The sequence below is a fragment of the Gracilinanus agilis genome, chromosome 6, assembly GCF_016433145.1.
Source record: "Gracilinanus agilis isolate LMUSP501 chromosome 6, AgileGrace, whole genome shotgun sequence".
Taxonomy (NCBI): Eukaryota; Metazoa; Chordata; class Mammalia; order Didelphimorphia; family Didelphidae; genus Gracilinanus; species Gracilinanus agilis.
Window position 1 is genome coordinate 49,582,893 of NC_058135.1, and position 19,518 is coordinate 49,602,410.

Sequence of the window (19,518 nt, forward strand, 5' to 3'; positions counted from 1 at the left end):
GTACTTTGAACTTTCCTTGAGTTCTGATTTTTCAGTCCTTTATAGATTTCTGTTCCTTCTCACCAGCTTGATCAAGTTCTCATAAACCTTCTAGCATGCTCCTTCCCTGAACTGTACCATGACCTTTCAATTGCTTGGAGTCAACTTAACTTCCCTGACACTTCTGCAGCTTCTGTCTCCACCGGTGACTCTCCACAAGGCTAAAACCACGTGTGGCACCAACTGTCCCTCAGACAGGCACCGAGTTTTACTCAATAGTCTCTCTACCAATTAGGAGTTCCACATCCTTCTGGAAATGCAGATCCCCTATGAAACACCTCCAGCTTACCTGGAAGCCCATTTTGTTCATTTTAAAAGACAAAAGCAAATGTCCCAAAATAAAACAAGTGCTACACTGCTGGCTCACTTAAATACATACACACAGTCACAGCAGCCCCACTTGCCCACTCCAAGGATATAACTAACCAAATAGGAATCCTTCCAAAGATAGGAGCTTCCCATTAAACGCCTTTCAACTTGTCATCTGAGAGTTCTAGGGACATAGAGAGCTGGAAGGGACCTTAGAGGTCTTCTGCTTCCCTGTTATGGTAGCTGGGTGGTTCAGTGGATAGAGAGTTGGGCTTAATATCACAATAACTCACCTTCATGAGTTCAAATCTGGTGTCAGACTCTATCTGTGTAACACTGGGCAAGTCACATCACCCTGTTTGACTCAGTTTTCTTGTCTGTAAAATGAATTGGAGAAGAAAATGGCTGATCACTCCAATATCTTCCCCCCCCCAAAAAAAAACCTCAAATGGGGTCACAGTCAGAAACAACCGAAATTACTCGACAACAATGACGGAAGTTCCTCCCTTCCCTTATTTTAGAGATCACAAAGCTGAAGTGATTTACTCAAGATCATACAAATGTAGCAAGGGGACAAGCTGATGTTTAAACTTGCGCCCCCCAACTCAAGATTCCAAGATTCCAGCACTTTCCACAGCCATACTGCCTATGACATTGACATAGTTATGGCCCAACCTGGGCTCGTATTCCCAGTGTCAAGATTTACTGGTGTATTAGGGGGTGTTAATGAGGAGGGGAATGTAGCTAGGAATCAGGGTGGTGTCTGTAATATCAGTCCCCTTCTCACTCTCAGCTAACCCCCTAACACTGTGAGACTTTATGGGGATCTCCTTAGAAATTGGGGCACCCTAGAGGGCATGAACCCTGGAGGGCTGAAGGAGAGGTTACCCCACAAGGTGGGGTATGTGATGACCCGGTTCAATGTGGTTATAAACAGGGTTCACAGAAGCCTCCCCCTCTGCACCACAGGTGGTCAGGCTTAAAAAGGGAACACAGTCTGACTTGGCTGCAGTGCTCTCTCCTCTAACAGTCTCCCAAATGAACCTGAACACAGTCTGACCTTTTCAGGTATTTATTTTGGATAACAAGGTTAAGGGTGCAGGATAATGGTGGAGGATAATGGGTGCAGGTAACCCTGAGGATTTTCCCTTTCCCAGGTCTTTCATCCTGGAGAGACCAAGTCAGTCTCAATCCAGAGCTTCGCCTGCCCTTCCCCGCTAATCCTACTGCCTCTATACCTATTTAATTTGTTGAGTTAGATGAGGGATACTAAGATACATTTTTGAAATGACAGATTGTTACTCACGTAAAGTGGCGGCTCTCATTTCCAATGCTCAAACACAGGCTTCACAACCAGTGTGGATAAAGCTATAGTTGTTTGATCTTTCTTGAGTGTTTATTTATCCAAGAAATCTTTCCAGAAATGCAAAACTGAAGAGTTAAGTAGAACAATGTACAAACAGCATCACAGTAAATGGTATAATGTCATTTACAATGTCTATCAGCAATGACATTCATTAAAAAATGGAGAAAATGGGGAAGTTTAGCATTGAATTTTTAAAATTAACTTAAGTACTAAAATATTTAGTTTAACAGATAAGCAGAAAAGATGTTATATGAAATTCTGAATTTATATATACTTGCTTTTTTAAGTATGTAACAAATATGGTAGTACCAACACTGTTCTAATTTGTCTACATCCCCTTCTGAATTTCCCTCTGTTCTCTTCTATATAGGCTTTTTCATAGGTTTCACTGATATGATTTCCTTTTATCCCCTACTTCTTCCCCAAAGGTTTCCATTGTAACAAATAAGTAATGTCAAAAGAAAAAATAAAACAACAAATTAACACATTTGCTATATCTGAAAATGTATGTCTCATTCTGCCCCTCTAGTCCATCACCTCTCTACCAAGTGGAAAGCAGACTTCAACATTAGACTTCTGGAGTCATTATTTAGGTCATCAAATTGATCAGAATCCTAGAATCTAAGCTACTTCCCATTAAAACATTTTCAGTGCATAAATTCTTACCCTATTTACTCTTCATCAGATCATATAATTCTTCCTAGATTTTTCTGAATCTATTAGAGTCATCCATTCTTAAGACATATGGCTCTCCTGACAGTGCATTAGTGTATCTACTCAGTCACAACTGACTAAATAATTTTAGTTCTCCTCCTAAGAATTATGATGATCATTTTTTGGTCATCTTTACTGATCAGCTGGGTGAAATGGAACCTCAGATTTATTATAACATGCATTTCTCTAGGTATTAGCAATTTGCTTCATTTTTTCATATGTCTGATGATAGCATTTCTTCCTTTGAATATGTTTCACAGATGTTGACCATTATCCACATTTATTCCACAAATGTGGAATGGCTCTTGTTCTTATGTGTTTGTATCAATTACACATTTATGTATATAAATACAAATATACATAAATGTATATAAGGAACTGATTCAAATTTATAAGTATAAGAGCCATTTGCCAATTGATAAATGGTCAAAGAAATCAATACAGTTCTCAAAGAAGAAACCCAAGCTATTTATATTTAAATAAAAAAAATGTTCCAAATCACTAATAAAGGAATGCAAACTAACGCAAGTTTGAGGCCTAATTTCTCATATTTAAAATTGGCAAAGTTGACAAAAAATGAAAATGGCAAATGTTGGAGGCACTTCAGGAAAATAGACACATTAATGCACTGTTTGTGGTCTAACCATTCTTGAAAGCAATTTGGAACTATGTCTCAAAATTTGACCCAGAGATACCATTTCTAGGCCTATACTTCAAAAGTAAGAGAAAAAGATTGTGATACAAAAATAGTAAAGCATTTCCTTTTATGGGGTTAAAAAAAAAAGCTCCCAAAACTAAGGAGGATAGCTATCAATAGGGAAATGAACAAATTGTGAATGGTTAACTCATACTATTATGCTATAAGAAATGATGAACAGGAGTGTTTCAGAGATTAATGAGATCTGTATGAACTGATGTAGAATGAAATAAGCTAACCCTGAGAACAATTTATACAATAAAATCAATATTTTAAAAGTGAACGATTTTGTAAGACTTATGAATTCTAACCAGTGCAGTCATCAACCAAAATTCCAGAGGAGCAATGATAAATACTACCCATTTTCTAACAGGAATAAAGAATGAGAGATGAATTTTTTAACATGGCCAATGGGGAATTCGGTTTGCTTGAATATGCTTTCTTCTTTTTTGTTATAAAGGGTTTTGTTATTCTTTTTCCTTTGGAAGAGAAGAGCCTGAGAAAAGGAGAAAGACCATAGGAAAAATGCTCTGCAATTACAAAAATAATTTATTCTAAAACTATAAAAAAATTCCTATATGTCTTATATATCAGAACTTTATTATAGACATTTGCTACAAAAATTTTGCCAATTCACCCACCTTTCTGACTGCTTTGATTTTGTTTGTGAAAGAACTTTTCAATTTTCTATTAACAAAATTGTACATTTTATTTTCTATGATCATTTCTATCCTTTTAGTTGAGAATTATTTCCCTTTTCCATCCAAAGCTCCAAATAGTATCTCCTCTTTTTTTATGGTAGAAAGAATGCCTACCATAGTCCTCTATCATGTAGGACAGACTAGTTCTTTTCTTTAAAAGGTATTAAGACCACTTTATCAATTATATTAAGAATCACGGGGGACAGAATGGCTCCTTGGTAATTTAGTTCCAATATTGTAATGAATAAGTTTATTAGTTTAGAACTATATTCTATAGTTCAAATTAGAACTATTTTCAATATTTAACACAGGTTATTCAACAGATAACAAAAAATTTATTCAAGAGACTAGGAAGTTGAAGCCATTAATAATAGCCCGTGAGTACAAAAACGCAAAACAACCTCTCTGATGCTGGCTAGCAGACTTCTATGGGTAACTTAGAGCTCTGATGAGCTGAAACAGTGAAAAGCATCCTTTTTGAATTATCTTTGTTGACTAGTCTTCCCCTACCCCTGCTAAGTAAATTGCCTTTTCTTAATGTTTTACTCAAAGCTTCCAGATTCTCTGGATAAACCACTCTATCATCAGCAAACAGTAAGTTATGGAAACATGTAACTATAGGAAAATATTCAAAATAAAAATTTTTTTAATTTTTAAAAAAATAGTAAGTTATGATGAGCAGAAGCAAAGGGCTACAAGGAAAAATTACTCTTCCTATTGTCACAGATCCTCAACATGGGTAAAGGTCATCTAGAGCACAGTGGCTGCCTCTGCATGACTCATGACGGATTTTTTTAAACTCTTACCTTCCATCTTGAAAACAATAACATGTATTGGTTCCAAGGCAGAAGAGCAACAAGGGCTAGGCAAGGGGGTTAAGTGCCTGGCTCAGGGTCACACAGTTAAGAAGTATCTGAGGCTAGGTTTGAACCCAGGACCTCCTGTTTCCAAAAACATGATGGTTCTTAATCAGAGAAGCCTACCCAGGGGAACAGCCAGAACTCCTCATTCCCTGGTTCACTAGAACAGCTCAAGTTTAGTTCTCTGTCCTAGGTAATAAGAGATGGTTTTGATGCCTACATAGAATAGGGTCCCAGGAAAAGATAGCTCAGCCTGTGGAATAGGATCCTATGAAGTATTACTCTCATCACCATCGTATTAAGGAAAGGTCTGTTTATTCCCACTCTTTCCAGTGCCTTCAATAGATTCTGTTGTGCTTTTCAAGTTTTCCAGCAAATACGTAATCACGTGATTTTGTTTTTGTTTTTGTTTTTTAATATGGTCACTCTGAAAAAAATCTGGGATTTATTCAGTATATGTCTGCCAGTGAAATCAAGCGAAGAGATCTTTCAAGCTCGGTAATGCTGGTGGACTCCCAGGGGTAGAATAATATTGTTTTTTTCTTCTCCGTCAAGAGGAAACCATTGTCGCTAAACCTCCCTGGGATGCTTCCTACATCCAGCCAGACAAAAGGAGCAACGGCCGTGGTTTCAAGTTCAAAACGGTAAATGTTCTCTTGTTGGACTATCTTGGCCTAGAGAAAAGAAGATTGATAAAATGAGACATGCTGGACACTCTGCATGCTGAGGGTGAGATTCCTCTGGCCGAGGACCATGGGATAACCACCAGTCACACATGCATGCACTTTATGCCTCAGACATGTAGAGAAACACATGATGCTTGATTTTGATAGAGAAACATGAAACAAGGATATTCATTGAGGGTTGAGTGCCGGAAGCCATTGAGGCTGTGAGGTTAGCACGGCTACTCACAAGCTCTGACAATCCAGCATGGCAGGTTGTCAGGAGGATGGAGATTCCACACTCAGTTTACCCTATATGATTCTTTTTACAGTGACATTCACTTGCATTGAAATTATTACAATCAATATCCTTATCCAGCTCAAAGGAGACACAGAAAAACAATACAGGTTCATGGCAAGAACAATCACAGCCATAGACTACCCACTATCCAAAAATAAACCCCTGTACAACCCCCTAGAGTATAGAAATTTCCACTAGAATCAGCCTAGCAAAAAACCAGTAATTAGTGAGTTAATGCAAGTTTCTAAAGTTCCCAGCAAGAAAATACCTGGCCTGAGTTTGTTCCCAAACTCCTACAGACCATAGAAACAGTGAAACACAAAGAAATTAAGGCAATGACAAACTAGCACAGAATCACCCTACCAGAACAGTATTCTTAATAATCCTATAACAGAAAAAACACCATGGGAACAAAACATTGGACCAGATTGATATTATTGTATCGCATTGGATGTAATCAACTACCATAACTATCTCCTTGATTTATGATGGGAATGAATAGTATAACATAACTATATACATAATATAATTAGTTAAAATATAATTAACTATTATGTTTAGCTAGGAACTGATGTACTTGTACCTTACACATGGCTGAAAAGAATAAGTTCAAACTAAGCCAGCCCATAATGAATAATTTTTGACAAGCTTGCTTCTTTGTTTAACCACAGTAAGATAATTAGTAAATGTCAATCTTGTGATGTTTCTAAAGTTAATATGTGATTTTGAATGTATGGGAAGAAAAAAACCTGTATGAGATCATAAAGAAAAGAGGGTATAAAAATTAAAATCAGCAGATGACACTTCAGATCAGCCACTGCAAACCTACTCGGTCTCTGGCTCTTCTCACTTCATTTTTGCTCAATTGTCCCGCCCCCAAGGGGAACTGGACTGCTGGTAACCCCGCAGCAGTTGAGGAAAATGCTGATTAGATCTCCAACCAAGAAATGAAGCTACCTGCCCTTCATGCAGAGTTTATTCGGTGAGGACCTCCCAAACCTTCACCAGCAGGTTATTCCAGCTCTAAGGCATCATTAGGAGGTGTGGCGTTTTGCATGAGGGGAAAGCGAGCCTGGGGAGTCTACAGTGATTGGCTGCAAAGTCCCATGCCACAAAGCCTTCCAGAAAGGGAAGACTCAAGTGGACTTCTTGACGGGTTTATTAACCAGTGCTTTCCCTTTCTCCTTTATGGGCTACAGCATATGTCTGAGTAAAAGGATCAGCTGGACACTGGGCTCCCATTAGAGCCATCTGAATCTCACCCTGCCAAGTATTCTCAAGAAGCAGTCCTAGCTTCCTTGCTGCAGGCTGGCAGCGTTCCAGGTCAGCAATTCCCTCTTTTCCTGCTCCCTCTGAGACTTATGGCTTGAGGATGCTGAAGGGAGAATTGGACATACAAGAACCTGATTTTGCTCCAGATTTTGCCTGATCTACATGGCTGTAAAGGACATCTTTGTTGCTTCTTTGGAGAAGATCCATCTCTTTATTTGCATTTCCTCAACAGGAAGAAGATTGGTGGGTTCAAGAAAAATTTAAAAAAAAAAAAACACCACTACAAAAAAATGTTCCCTCTTTAAAAGGACTTAACATAAGGGACAGCTAGGTGGATCCATAGATTAAGAGCCAGGTTTAGAGATGGGGGGTCCTGGGTTTAAATTTAAGTTCAGACACTTCTTAGCTGTGTAATCCTGGGCAAGTCACTTCGCCCTATTTGCCTAGCTCTTACCATTCTTCTGCCTTGGAACCAATGCACCGCACTGATTCTAAGACAGAAGGTAAGGGCTTAAAATGGGCTTAATATAATAAGCATCATGATTTAGTGAGGAAAATGTTAAAAGCTTGATCAAAGTCCAAATGAGAGAAAACAAAAATAAAACCAGTCCAAAAACATTCCTCTCCCCACCATGATCATTCCCTTCCGGGGTCCAAAGGTCTGAGGATTCCAAAACTAGATGCGTGTCTAACTAACTCCATAATTCTTTTTCTCTTTTGTAAGGAATCCAAGTGGACACCATTCCCCACTTTCTCCTTATATCTTAGTTCTAATGTGGAAAAGTGAGATTATTTTAAGCCAATAAACTTTAGTAAAAATGATCTCTATTCCAAAGGCAATGACTCCTTTAAAGAGAAGCAAAGTGGAGCAGTTAGGTGGCACAATGGATAGAGTGCCAGGCTGGAACTGGGAGAACCTGGGTTCAAACCTGAGCTCAGACCCGTCATAGCTATGTGACCCTAGATCAGTCACTTCACCCCAGTTGCCTCGTCCTTACTGCTCTTCTGCCTTGGAATCAAAACTCAGCATCAATTCTAGGATAGAAGAAATGTGCTGTTTCTTTGTTTTGTTTTTTTTTAAATAAGACCCAATCCTTATATATCACTTTAACCTTTTTAAATGAAGTATCGAGAATTTATAAAAACCACCCAAATCAACACATTAACTAACAGACCTCTACATTCAGGGCAATAAAACAAGTCTGAGTCAAAGGCAGGCAGAATGTCATTGGGATATTTGAAATGCAGACCATTCCCTTGTGGCTTTGCATTCAATTTTGATAGTTGTTTTTTCATCATTAAGCCACTCTTAAAACCAAAAATTAGGGGCAGCTGGGTAGCTCAGTGGATTGAGAGCCAGGCCTAGAGATGGGAGGTCCTAGGTTCAAATCTGGCCTCAGACACTTCTCAGCTGTGTGACCCTGGGCAAGTCACTTGACCCCCATTGCATACCCTTACCACTCTTCTGCCTTGGAGCCAATACACAGTATTGACTCCAAGACAGAAGGTAAGGGTTTAAAAAAAAAAATTAGGGGCAAAATAAGTGTATCCCACTCCGCTCTAGACGTATATAACCAACAAATTGGAGACAGTCAAAAACACATAATTTTCTTGTCACAAATACAAATACTCGTCTTCCTGAGGATTCTTTTGTGTAGGGAAACATTTCTCACTCCACAGAGAAACAAGACCCTTTTCCTATGATGCCAGGGACCTTGAAGTACCCGCTCCCCAGGAGCACCCTAAGTCCCTGATGCCTACTCAGGAGATGTGCTGCCCCCTTTCTGAGAGAGGAACAAGCTGTGATGTCTCTGATGTGCCCTCACTCCCAGGAAAAAATGAGGTCCAGAGAATGACACCTCCTCTCCTGATAATAATAATAATAATAATAATAATAATACCACCATTATTATAAAGCACATACCAGGCATTGTGCTAAATGTTTTACAATTATTATCTCATTTGATCCTCATAACAACCCTGAAAGGTAATCTCCATTTTACAGATGAGGAATCTGAGGCAAACACAGGTTAAGTGACTTGCCCAGGGTCACACTGTTAAGTGTCTCAGAATGGATTTGGACTCAAGTCTTTTTGATTCCAGGCTCTGTACTCTTAACCACTATGCCACCAAGCTGCCAAAAAACTCTGTTTCAAAAGTGATCTAAGAGGCCCAACGCGCCATCCCCTGGCTCTCCAACAATCACATTATTTTCCAAAGTGACCCAGAGGGGCACTGGAGTCTCCCTCCCTTTTCTCCCCCTAGGCCATAGAAGGATGCCCTCCCCGCTGAGGAACCCTGGGGCAAAGCCCTAGCTGCCACCCCGACATTGCGGCTCTGCTGTGGAGAGAGGGCTAACTTTCTCCAAAGGTAACTCAGTATCCCTTCAAGAACTGTAAAACAGCCGGTACTCACAGTGATTTTCGCCTTCTCCAGACCCACAGCATCCTTGAGGGAAGACAAGAAGTGATAGTTAGTGGGGCTGGAGAGCTCGCCTCCAGCTGTCAGGGCGAAGGTGATCACGCAGCTCTGCCGTGTGCACTGGCCACACCGCTGCAGCAGTTCTGCCACGGGCTCCTTGTAGAGAGGGGCTGCCTGCCCTGCCTTCACCACCAAGGGCTCAGTGCTGCGAGAGCACACAGGCTGCAGGGAGCTCCACAGGTGCACTCTCACCTGAAAAAGAGACTTTGGGTCAGAAGTTCTGTGTGGGACCGGCAGGAGGTGTGATGAGGAGATGCACAGTTGTTTCTTAAGGCTTGTCACACATCTCCCGATAGCATAGGAACCACCACCCTAATTCTACAGAAAAGGAAACTGAGGTTCCTATTGTCATATTTAAATATAAGGGGCGGGATGGAAACCAAGGTTCCTCCTGACACGCTGGAGCCCTGAGGGGAGGCTACCTTGGTACCCCAGCCAAGGGGGTTTCATAATTATATCACTAATAGAAGAGAACTTTAGGAATCATCGTGAAGCTGAAAATCTCACTGTAACATACTTTATGACACTATTTCTGTGGAGTTGGCTGGCCCTGAAACATCATTTCATTTCTTGTATTTATGCAGAATTAATCAATGCCCTTAAGTCTGCATTTTTCAACCTTTGCCCCAAATCAAATATCTGGGGATCCTCCCAACTCCCATTTCTTCACTCTCTGGTTCACTTCTGGAATGAGGATGAGGACCAAGTTGATTTTTTAAAAAATCTATAAGCAAGGGCCAACTGGGTGGCTCAGTGGATTGAGAGCCAGGCATGGAGATGGGAAATCCTGGGTTCAAATCTGGCCTCAGACACTTCCCAGCTGTGTGACCTTGGGCAAGTCACTTCCCCCATTACTTAGCCCTTACCATTCTTCTGCCTTGGAACCAATACACAGTATTGATTCTAAGATGGAAGGTAGGGGTTTAAAAAAACAAAAACAAAAACAAGATCCCTAAGCAGTTACCTTGAGGGTAACAATCACAGAATCTTATCTATTATATTGCCAAAGACTGAACAGGTCTATATAAATATATTCAACTGTCATACAAATACAGTTGTGGTCCTCATCAGATTCTTAGTAGAGAAATATGCAACTCAACGGCCCTTGTTGTTAGGAAAAAAAAAAAGAAAAGAAAAAATAGGAATAAAAGGACTCTCATGTCATCTGGCTTTTCTTTGGTTCATTTTTTGGGGTACAGATGTGTGACACTGAAAAAGGAGATCCTCTTTAACCACTTCTTTAACCTGAAAATGCTCTGGAAATGGTGGGGTCCTAAGAGAGTTACCTTAGGGGCAGCTTGGTAAAGAGCCAGGCCTGGAGTTAGAGGACCTGAGTTCAAATCCGGTCTTAGACACTTTCTAGTTGTGTGACCCTGAGCAAGTCACTTAACCTCAATTACCTAGCCCTTAATGCTTATCTGCTGCTGCTGCTGCTACTACTATTACTATTACTAGTACTAGTACTATTAAATATCAATTCTAAGATAGAAGGTAAGGGTTTAAAAAAAATAGAGAGAGTTACCTTAGAACACGGAGAGATCAAGCAATAAATAGCCTCAAAGGACCATAGATGCAGAAGAGAAAAAACTAAAGCCCAGGGAGATTAAGCAATTTACCTAGTACCCTACAAGTAGGAAATGTCAAAGATAAACTTGAACTCAGGACCTCCTGAGTTCTCTTTTCACTACCCCATGGTGCTTCTCTTAACATTTAATATTTAAAATAAATTGGTTGCCCAATGGCATCTACCTCTTGCCCTGGGGAACATGTTGGCTCATTCGAGGGATGAGGGAAGAGTGGGAGTATAATGGCAGTTAATTACCCCCTCAGAACCCCCTTTTGACCACAAGGGACTTTAAGAAGGGACAGGTGTACCCCAGAGGACACTGTCTCAGCCAAAGAAAAAGTCCCAGCGAGGGCACCTTGTCAATAAGCAGCAGAGTCACGAGCCACAGCCCCCCAAAGGCACTGAACACTCCTGCTGAAAAGGAAGGAGCCGAAAAGCAGCTGTCCACAGTCAATGGCCTCTTTTCACTGGTTTTTACAATACTGTAAACTGCCAACTATCCATGCTAACGGGGCCCAGGGACTAGAGTCAGATCTCATTTTTAGCTACAAATATTAACCTTTTCTCCAGCCTGATCTTGGGTCGGTGCGCTAAGGAAGAAACAAAGCTGATGCTGCCTTTCTTGGCCCTTGCTCCCCATATTCTATAAAAAGGTGAAATGCTCAAAAGGCAGGGGGCAGGAACAAAGAAGGCAAAGAAGGGCTTGGACAAGCCTCAATATGAAAAACTGAGCCTGAAAGAATTCAAAGTGAGTGATTATTCTCGTAGAGCCAAAGCTAAGAGAGCAAGATCGCAATAAGTATTTGAGCTCTCCATCCATTCTCCCATTTAGTTTAGAACAAAGTTTCAGAGAAAGATTCTTGTTCCTTTGCTAGAAAATATCTCTGTTGTTACTGAAGAGGTTAAATATCGATTCTTTAAATTTTTAGATACAAATTCTCTCCTTCCTACCTCTCCCACCCTTCAAAGGATGGAAAAAAAAAAAAGAAGAAATCCTTATTATAAACATGTAGAGTCAAGCAATGGAAATTGCTGCATTGGCCCTGTGAGAAAAAAAATCAGGTCTCTATCTGTCCCTCTTCTCTTGGTTAGGATGTGGGTTATCTATGAAGTCATTTTAAACACTGTAATATCAAAGTATTCATGCTCTGTAAGATAACCCTCAGGGCATGGATCAAAGTGATCAAAGAAAACCTGGGGAAGAGGCCAGAACTGGGAACCGTGAGTCAGGAGAGGTCCAGGCTGTCAGTCGTGTTCCTTCTGCCTTAGCAGCACTGACCCAAGATCAGGCTGGAGAAGAGATTAAAACTTGTAGTTAAACACAACACTGAGACTTAAAAGCAACCCAAAAGGAAAGGAGGTTTAGAAACAGGAAGACAAGGAATTAATTTTCAGTTCTTAGAAGGAGATGACATAAAGGTCTGGAGAAAGGTAATATCAGTAGGAATTTTGATAAGTCAATTCAACTTGACTTAGCAATTATTAATCATTTCATATGAAGGGCAGTTAGGTGGGTTAGTAGATAGAGAGCTGGGCTTGGAGACAGGAGATCCTGGGTTCAAATCTAGCCTCTGATACTTCTTAGCTGGGTGACCCTGGCCAAGTCACTTAACCTCAATTGCCTAGCCCTTACTGCTCTTCTGTCTCAGAACTGATTCTTAGCATTGATTCTAATAGAGAAAGTAAGGTGTTTTTTTAAATCATTTATTATGTGCTAGGTCCTGGCCTGGTATTGAGAATATAAAGATAAAAATGAAACAATCTCTGCTTTCAGAGAGCTTACTGACCTATGTGCTAATTCAGAACAACAAATATGAAGAATCCATGATCTACCTCATATACAAAAATATTTGTAGCATCTCTTTTTTAGAGTAGCAAATAACTGGAAACTAATTTTGTGCCTATCAATTGGGAAGTGAATAAAACTATGGTTAATGAATGTAATGAAAAGTTGGGCAGAACTGCATAAACCAATGCCATTAGAAGTGAGCAGAATCAGAAGAATAATTTACACAATGTATAAACACAATTTTAAAAGACTTAAGAACACTGCATGCCCCAATTAATAAATGGTCAAAAAATATGAACAGGGAGTTCTCAAATAAAGAAATTAAAACTATAGACATATGAGAAAATGCTCCAAATCACTATTGATTAGAGAAATGAAAATTAAAATAACTGAGACATTACTGCTGTAATGCAAGGTGGCTAACAGAAACTTTTTGCTTCTGTAATTTCTAACGGTCACAAAAAGTCAGTTAAACATCTTAGAATGTTCAGAAAGTCAGTTGGAACTTAAAGCTATAAATAGAAGTGAAGTTCCAACTGACGGGGCTTTTGCCTTCTGGCTTTCGCTGTGGCTGGAGGCTTTTGCTTTGACTTTTCAGCTTTGGCCTAATTGCTTCGGCCTTGGCCTGTGCTTATTTTGTTTTGGGGAAATTTGGATCTATCTCATTTCTCTGGACCTCTCCCTGATCTCCCGTCTCCATCCCTCCCCTTCCCTGATTTCCTTTGGGTTCTGGTTGGAAGGGAGGGCTTGGTGATTGAATATAGTGGGTTTTAGTTTCTTTAGATAATTGGAGTATCCTCAAATAAGTTATCCCTAGATTTGATAAAGACTTTATTTAAAAGGCAGTCAAATCTTCCTGACTGGGAGAGCCGGACTCTCTCTCTGTCTAAACCTCTCCGCGACCCATCCCCCACCCTCACCCCTCTCCCTAGCAGCAGTTAGAAAATCCTGAACCCCTCCCCCTTCTGACTGACCCTGGTATTAATAAATCCCCTTGTTACGTATTCAAACCCTGTGGTGAGTCATTGTGTCGAAAATTAAGACAAGGGCCAAGAGGAAAGAATCATTTTCCTTTACTTCTTGAGACAACTGGGGCATCCATCTTGACAGGAAGTACCCACCTTCAAGACTTCCTCCAGCCATCAGTTTGACTGGCAGGGAGGGGCCCCCTCGAGCCCTCCCTCAGGAGACTTTGAAACTAACAAGAGAAACCCTCCAGTCAAGCCTAAACGTTTCTTACTGGCCCTGGTTTCCTCCCTGGATCCTCTTTCTCAAGCTTCTGGGAATAAACCTGTTTGAGCTGCCTCTCCTACATACCCCATTTCCCTTATTTCTAATATACCTTCCCATACCTTCATTCCTCCTCCAATCACCTTATAATCCCTTATTCCCCTTTATCCTTCCTCAGACCCACCTACTCATTTTATTTACTTTCTTCTTTGATAACATTAATTGGCGAACAAAGTTAGTGAACTACCTAAAATCTTCTGAAACAACCAAAATGAAGCTGGCTAGGATAACATTCATCCTATCTAGCATCTCAATGATTTCTTGGTCCTAATGCAGGGTATGGTAGATTTTTGGTTTATAAGAGTTCCTAATTTTGTGCAACTGAACATCTACGATTATTATAAATGGTGTGCTCTGACCCTGGCTGAATGTATTTGCTTCATCCCAACAGCCATAGCCATAATCCTAACAATCTGGCAATTCCTTATGGTCTTTAAAAATGTTTTTCTCTCACCTGTGGCAATGGTTTAACTCAATTACAGCACAAAAGAAAGATACTGATTCTGGGGAACTAGTAGATAACATCAAACTACTATTCCAAGTACTAAAACAGATAAGGGAAGGAAAAGAACTGGACAAACACACAATTCTCCAGCTAGAGATTGTGGAGTCCAAATACCTGGGGAATAATACCTCTAACAAATCAAAGCCCAATATCAACCAAACATCAGCAAATTCCATAGTCTCTCTTTTACCAATTGTAGATAGAACCATCGTGCAGCCTGGGGAAGGGGTGGTACACATAAAAACATATAAAGCATTCACCCCAAGTGATATGGAGGTGCTAAAGAGATGTTTTCCCAAGTATTTTGAAAAACCTTTCAAAAGTATAAAAGAATTAAAAAGGGTGTTCACACTATTTAATCCTAGTTTCGATGATGTGGAATTTCTTTTAGGGAATTTTACTCTTCCTCAGAAAAGGAAAAATTCCTCAACAAAACAAGAACGAACCTGAATTTACAATCTTGGCCACTAGTCCATCAGGATTTAGATTTTACCCAACGTGCAAATCTTAGATACCTGATCCAATGTAGAACCGATTTATTAGAAGCAATGAGAATCCACGCTAAAAGACCAAATTCACGGCAAAAATTCGAAAAATTAAGACAACGAGAAGAGGAACATCCTAGCAGTTTCCTTGATAGAGTAATAGAGGCAGCCGAGACAATCCTTGGATTATGTGATACTCATGCCCAAGACACCATAGATCATATCTGTAGGCAGTTTGTAAAGGGAACATCAATCCCAATACAAAATTACTTTAGACAAAACTGTCCACAGTGGGAATCACTGCCACTGGAGGATGTAAGACAACATGCTTCCTACATCCATGATTCAAAGCAAAAGGAAGCAAGGATAGCAAGACAAACTGACTCAGACAGGATGAAATCATAGCTGATTTGAAAAGGCAATTGAAACATACCAAAAGAGAAAAAGAATTGGAGGAAATGAAAAATTTTGCCCTCCAAAGTAGTAGGAGCCAAAATCAATACAGGCAACCTACAATTAACACCCAAAGACCAAAATCATTTCCCCCACAGTGCTTTCTTTGTGGACGTCCAGGTCATATTTAAAAATTTTGTAGATTTAGACAACAAATTGATTTTTCCAAAAATGACAATTATAATCAAAGAGACAGAAGTACAAGAAGGACCTATTACAACACAAAATGGTCCAAAAAAAAATAATGATACAAAAAGAAGTGAGGAAAGCAAACATGATTGCTCGAGCTGTAGCCATACATGCAAGAAATTTAGCCAATCCCCATCCCTAGAAGAAATGGAAAGGTACATACAAATGGGAACAAAGCCAAAGTCACTATGAATTGAGGTTCCTAATTCAAAAAGATCTAATCATTATAATTTGGGTGTGAGAGTGTGTAGCTTGAGTGAGAAAAATAATATCGAAAAACTGGGCAAAACAAAACAGGTGTCTAAAGCAAGCTACATAGAATATCAAGATACATCTGTGGTAGATAACCAACTATGGGAAGAAATATTGCAGATGCGCAGAGAAATATATGGCAATAGTGAGGATAACTATATAAGAAATCAGCTTTCTCATTCCATAACAAAAACATTGAATGAGAAGCATAAGGATCATACAAGCACTGACAAAAGCTTGCAATCTTATTCAAAGTCATCAAAACCTCAAACTCCTCTCTTTATTCCAAGTCAAAAACAAAGGGGCAACTTGAATAAAGAAGATTATGGCGAGGATTTACAATGTATCCAGAAAAGAATGCATTCAGTAACCTGGGGGGAGTTAAATGCCAAAATTCTATCCCATTCACTTGCTTCAGACATGTCACAGAAAGAGGTTAGAGAGCAAACAAATCATTACGTTGGCAAAAACTTAGACTTAAAGACACAACCCACTGAGTTGCTGGATGATAGCAGCTGTTTAGGAAATTCCACATTCACCTTTCTCAACCCCTTAGCTGAAGAATTCCAACCAAAAACATGGGGAACGGAAAAGGAGCAGCTGTTATCCTCAGTAACAAGTGTGACTAATAACAGCAATAATGAAGCTTGGTCAGTGATTGACACATCTAACTTCAGTCACACAAACTTCAGGGCAAGATAGGGAACATCAGTCAGCTTTTAAGTCAGTAGTCGTACCTGAAGGGTTGAAGGGAACACAATCTAACTACCATACATTCCCGGATACTACTGAAGGGAAAACTGCTGATTTGAGGCTTGATAGTTCTTTAAATAGCAGAGCGGAAGATAAATCAAATCAAACCTCCATTTCTAAAGCCCTTAAAGAAAGCCAACATGGAATTTGCAAGAATGACAATGACTTACAAGCTCTCAATGAGAGAATGCTCTTTAAGCCTGCTTTCTGTAATCCTGATTCTAAACTGAACTGGCCTAGTGGTGCTATAGGAAGTTTGAGTTTAGAGACAAAAGACCATACGCAACACAAAATCAATGATAAATGTACACAAAATGCTGAGGATTCTTTATTACCCCTAGTGCCAGTGAAGTCCAATGACAATGGAGAACCATTAGTTACCCTAGAAATTGGGGGGGTACACTATGAAGGACTAGTGGACACTGGTGCGACTTGTTCTGTTTTACGCAAGGCACCCAAAGGATGCCAATATCAAGGCAATTTGAGAGTAAGAGGAGCTTCTGGGGTAGTACAACAAGTCCCGAAGCTAAAAGTTAAAATGGTAAAATTCGGACCTCTAACTCTCAAACACACCTTCTTATTAAAGATGCCATCATGTCCTTTGAACCTCGTGGGAAGAGATCTCCTATGCAAATTGGCTGCCACCATCCAATGTCAACCGGATGGACAAATTTATCTTCACCTACCCAAGAGATCTCTAAAACACCATCCCATTTTATTTTTAGACCCATGTAGTGAGGAACCATCATACCAATTAACTGATAACATCTCTAAGGTTCCTGACGATATTCCTGATTATGTGTGGGCTAAAAATTCAAATGAGGTGGGCAGGATATTATCAGCGAAACCAGTAAAAATAGAGGTAAAAGAAGGTTTACCTCCAAGAATTCCTCAGTTCAGACTTAGCCCAGAGGCAATAGAGGGAGTGAAACCCATCACAGAGAGTTTATTAAAGCAGGGTATATTGAAATATGGCTTTTCACAATACAATACACCAATCATGCCAGTAAAGAAAGCGAAATTATCTCCTGATGGGAAGACTCAATGGCGTTTAGTACAAGATATCAGAGCAATAAACGACCATGTGCAAAAGACCTATGCTGTGGTACCAAGTCCATCACAAATCATAGCAGCAATACCACCCAAAGCTGCTTGGTTTACTGTTCTGGACCTGAGCTCTGCATACTTCTCTGTTCCCCTGCACAGAGACAGCCAGAAGCTGTTTGCTTTCACATGGGAAGGCAAATCCATCCAATGGACCCGTCTGCCCCAGGGATTCTCAGATTCAGCTTCGGTCTTCTATCAAATCCTGCAAAGAGACCTTGAGTCGATAACTTTCCAAAACAGCAAAATGGTACATTATGTTGATGAAATCCTGCTAATGTCACCATCTGCTGAAGTCTGTTATAAAGAAAGTCTGTTATAAAGAGAGCTAGGCAAAAGGGGCCATAAAATTTCTAAATCAAAACTTCAATTTGTGATGGAAAAAGTAAATTATTTAGGATTCATCCTAGAAAAGGGCTCCAGAAGAATTTCCCAAAAGAGAACACAAGATATATAAAATTTGAGTTTGCCTAAGACCAAAAGGCAGCTCAGAGCATTTATAGGAATAACGAGTTTCTGTTGATGGTAATGGGTTGATCAGTGTTAATTTAAATGGAATCAATAATAATTTAATCAATGTGAATGATAATTTGATGAGAATTAATGATAATTTAAGTGGTGTTAATGTTAAATTATCTGAATTAACTACTAGTAATGGTGTAAATAGTACTTTAACCAATGTTAATGGTAATTTACCTACTGGTAGTAGTAATTTAACTAGTGTTGATAATAATTTGATTAATTTTGTAAATAATTGTGAGAAAAAGAGAAATAATGTTGTAAATGGTGTTAGAAGTTCTAGTAAGAGTGGAATTAAGAAGAATAATAGAAGCCAAAACCGGATGAAAATGGCCGACCTGTTTACCAATTTATTCAAGATCTAAGAGCGGTAAATGATTATGTCATCAAGACACATCCAGTTGTCCCAAGTCCAACTGCTATAATTTCTTCCATTCCAAGTCAGGCTAGATATTTCACTGTGGTAGATTTATGTTCTGCATTTTTCTCCATACCAATTCACTAGGATTCTCAAAAGAGCTTTGCTTTTACATGGGAAAAGACACATGGACCTGGACTCGTCTCCCACAAGGGTATACCAAGTCACCATCTCAATTTTCACAAATTCTAAATCAAGATCTGCAAACTATTAAATTTAAAGAGATTAAATTGGTGCATTTTTTGGATGATATTCTTCTAGCATCCCCAAATGCAAAGGTGTGTCTTAGGGACAGCAAGATTCTTTTGATTGAATTATATAAACGAGGACATAAAATCTCAAAAGCGTAATTACAATTCATTTTACCCAGGGTGCAATATCTCGGATTCCTGTTATCAGAGGGTTCCAGAAGTATTACACAAAAGAGAATAGCTGACATACAAAAATTGAGTGCACCGAAAACTAAAAAACAACTTAGAGATATTCTTGGAACTACTGGTTTCTGTAGACAATGGATTCCTAGATATAGTGGAATAACTAAGTGTTTAACAGATCTGACCAGGAATACAGAACCAGAACCTCTGAAACTAAAGCCTGAACATTGATTAGCCTTAGATAAGCTGAAAGAAGCCATTCTATCTGCACCTGCGTTAGGAATCCCAGACTATGAGAAACCTTTTCAGCTGTTTGTCAATGAAACGAAGGGTATAGCTTCTGGTGTGTTGACACAGACTCTTGGACAAAGTTATCGTCCAATTGGGTATTACAGCTGTCAATTAGATCCAATAGCTG

At 39.5% G+C, this 19,518-nt stretch overlaps 1 protein-coding gene across 1 annotated transcript in view; it reads right to left on the reverse strand.

The window, feature by feature from the left end:
• Positions 1-4,706: 4,706 nt before the first annotated feature.
• The window catches only part of MANBA (mannosidase beta), a 125,346-nt gene continuing 110,534 nt past the window's right edge, over positions 4,707-19,518 (reverse strand). Inside the window, exons 16-17 of the mRNA XM_044680364.1 lie at positions 9,337-9,594; positions 4,707-5,360 (exon numbers count right to left, since the gene is read on the reverse strand). Coding sequence (XP_044536299.1) covers positions 5,136-5,360; positions 9,337-9,594 — 483 coding nt within the window. The 3' untranslated portion in view covers positions 4,707-5,135. The remainder of the gene's footprint in view (positions 5,361-9,336; positions 9,595-19,518) is intronic.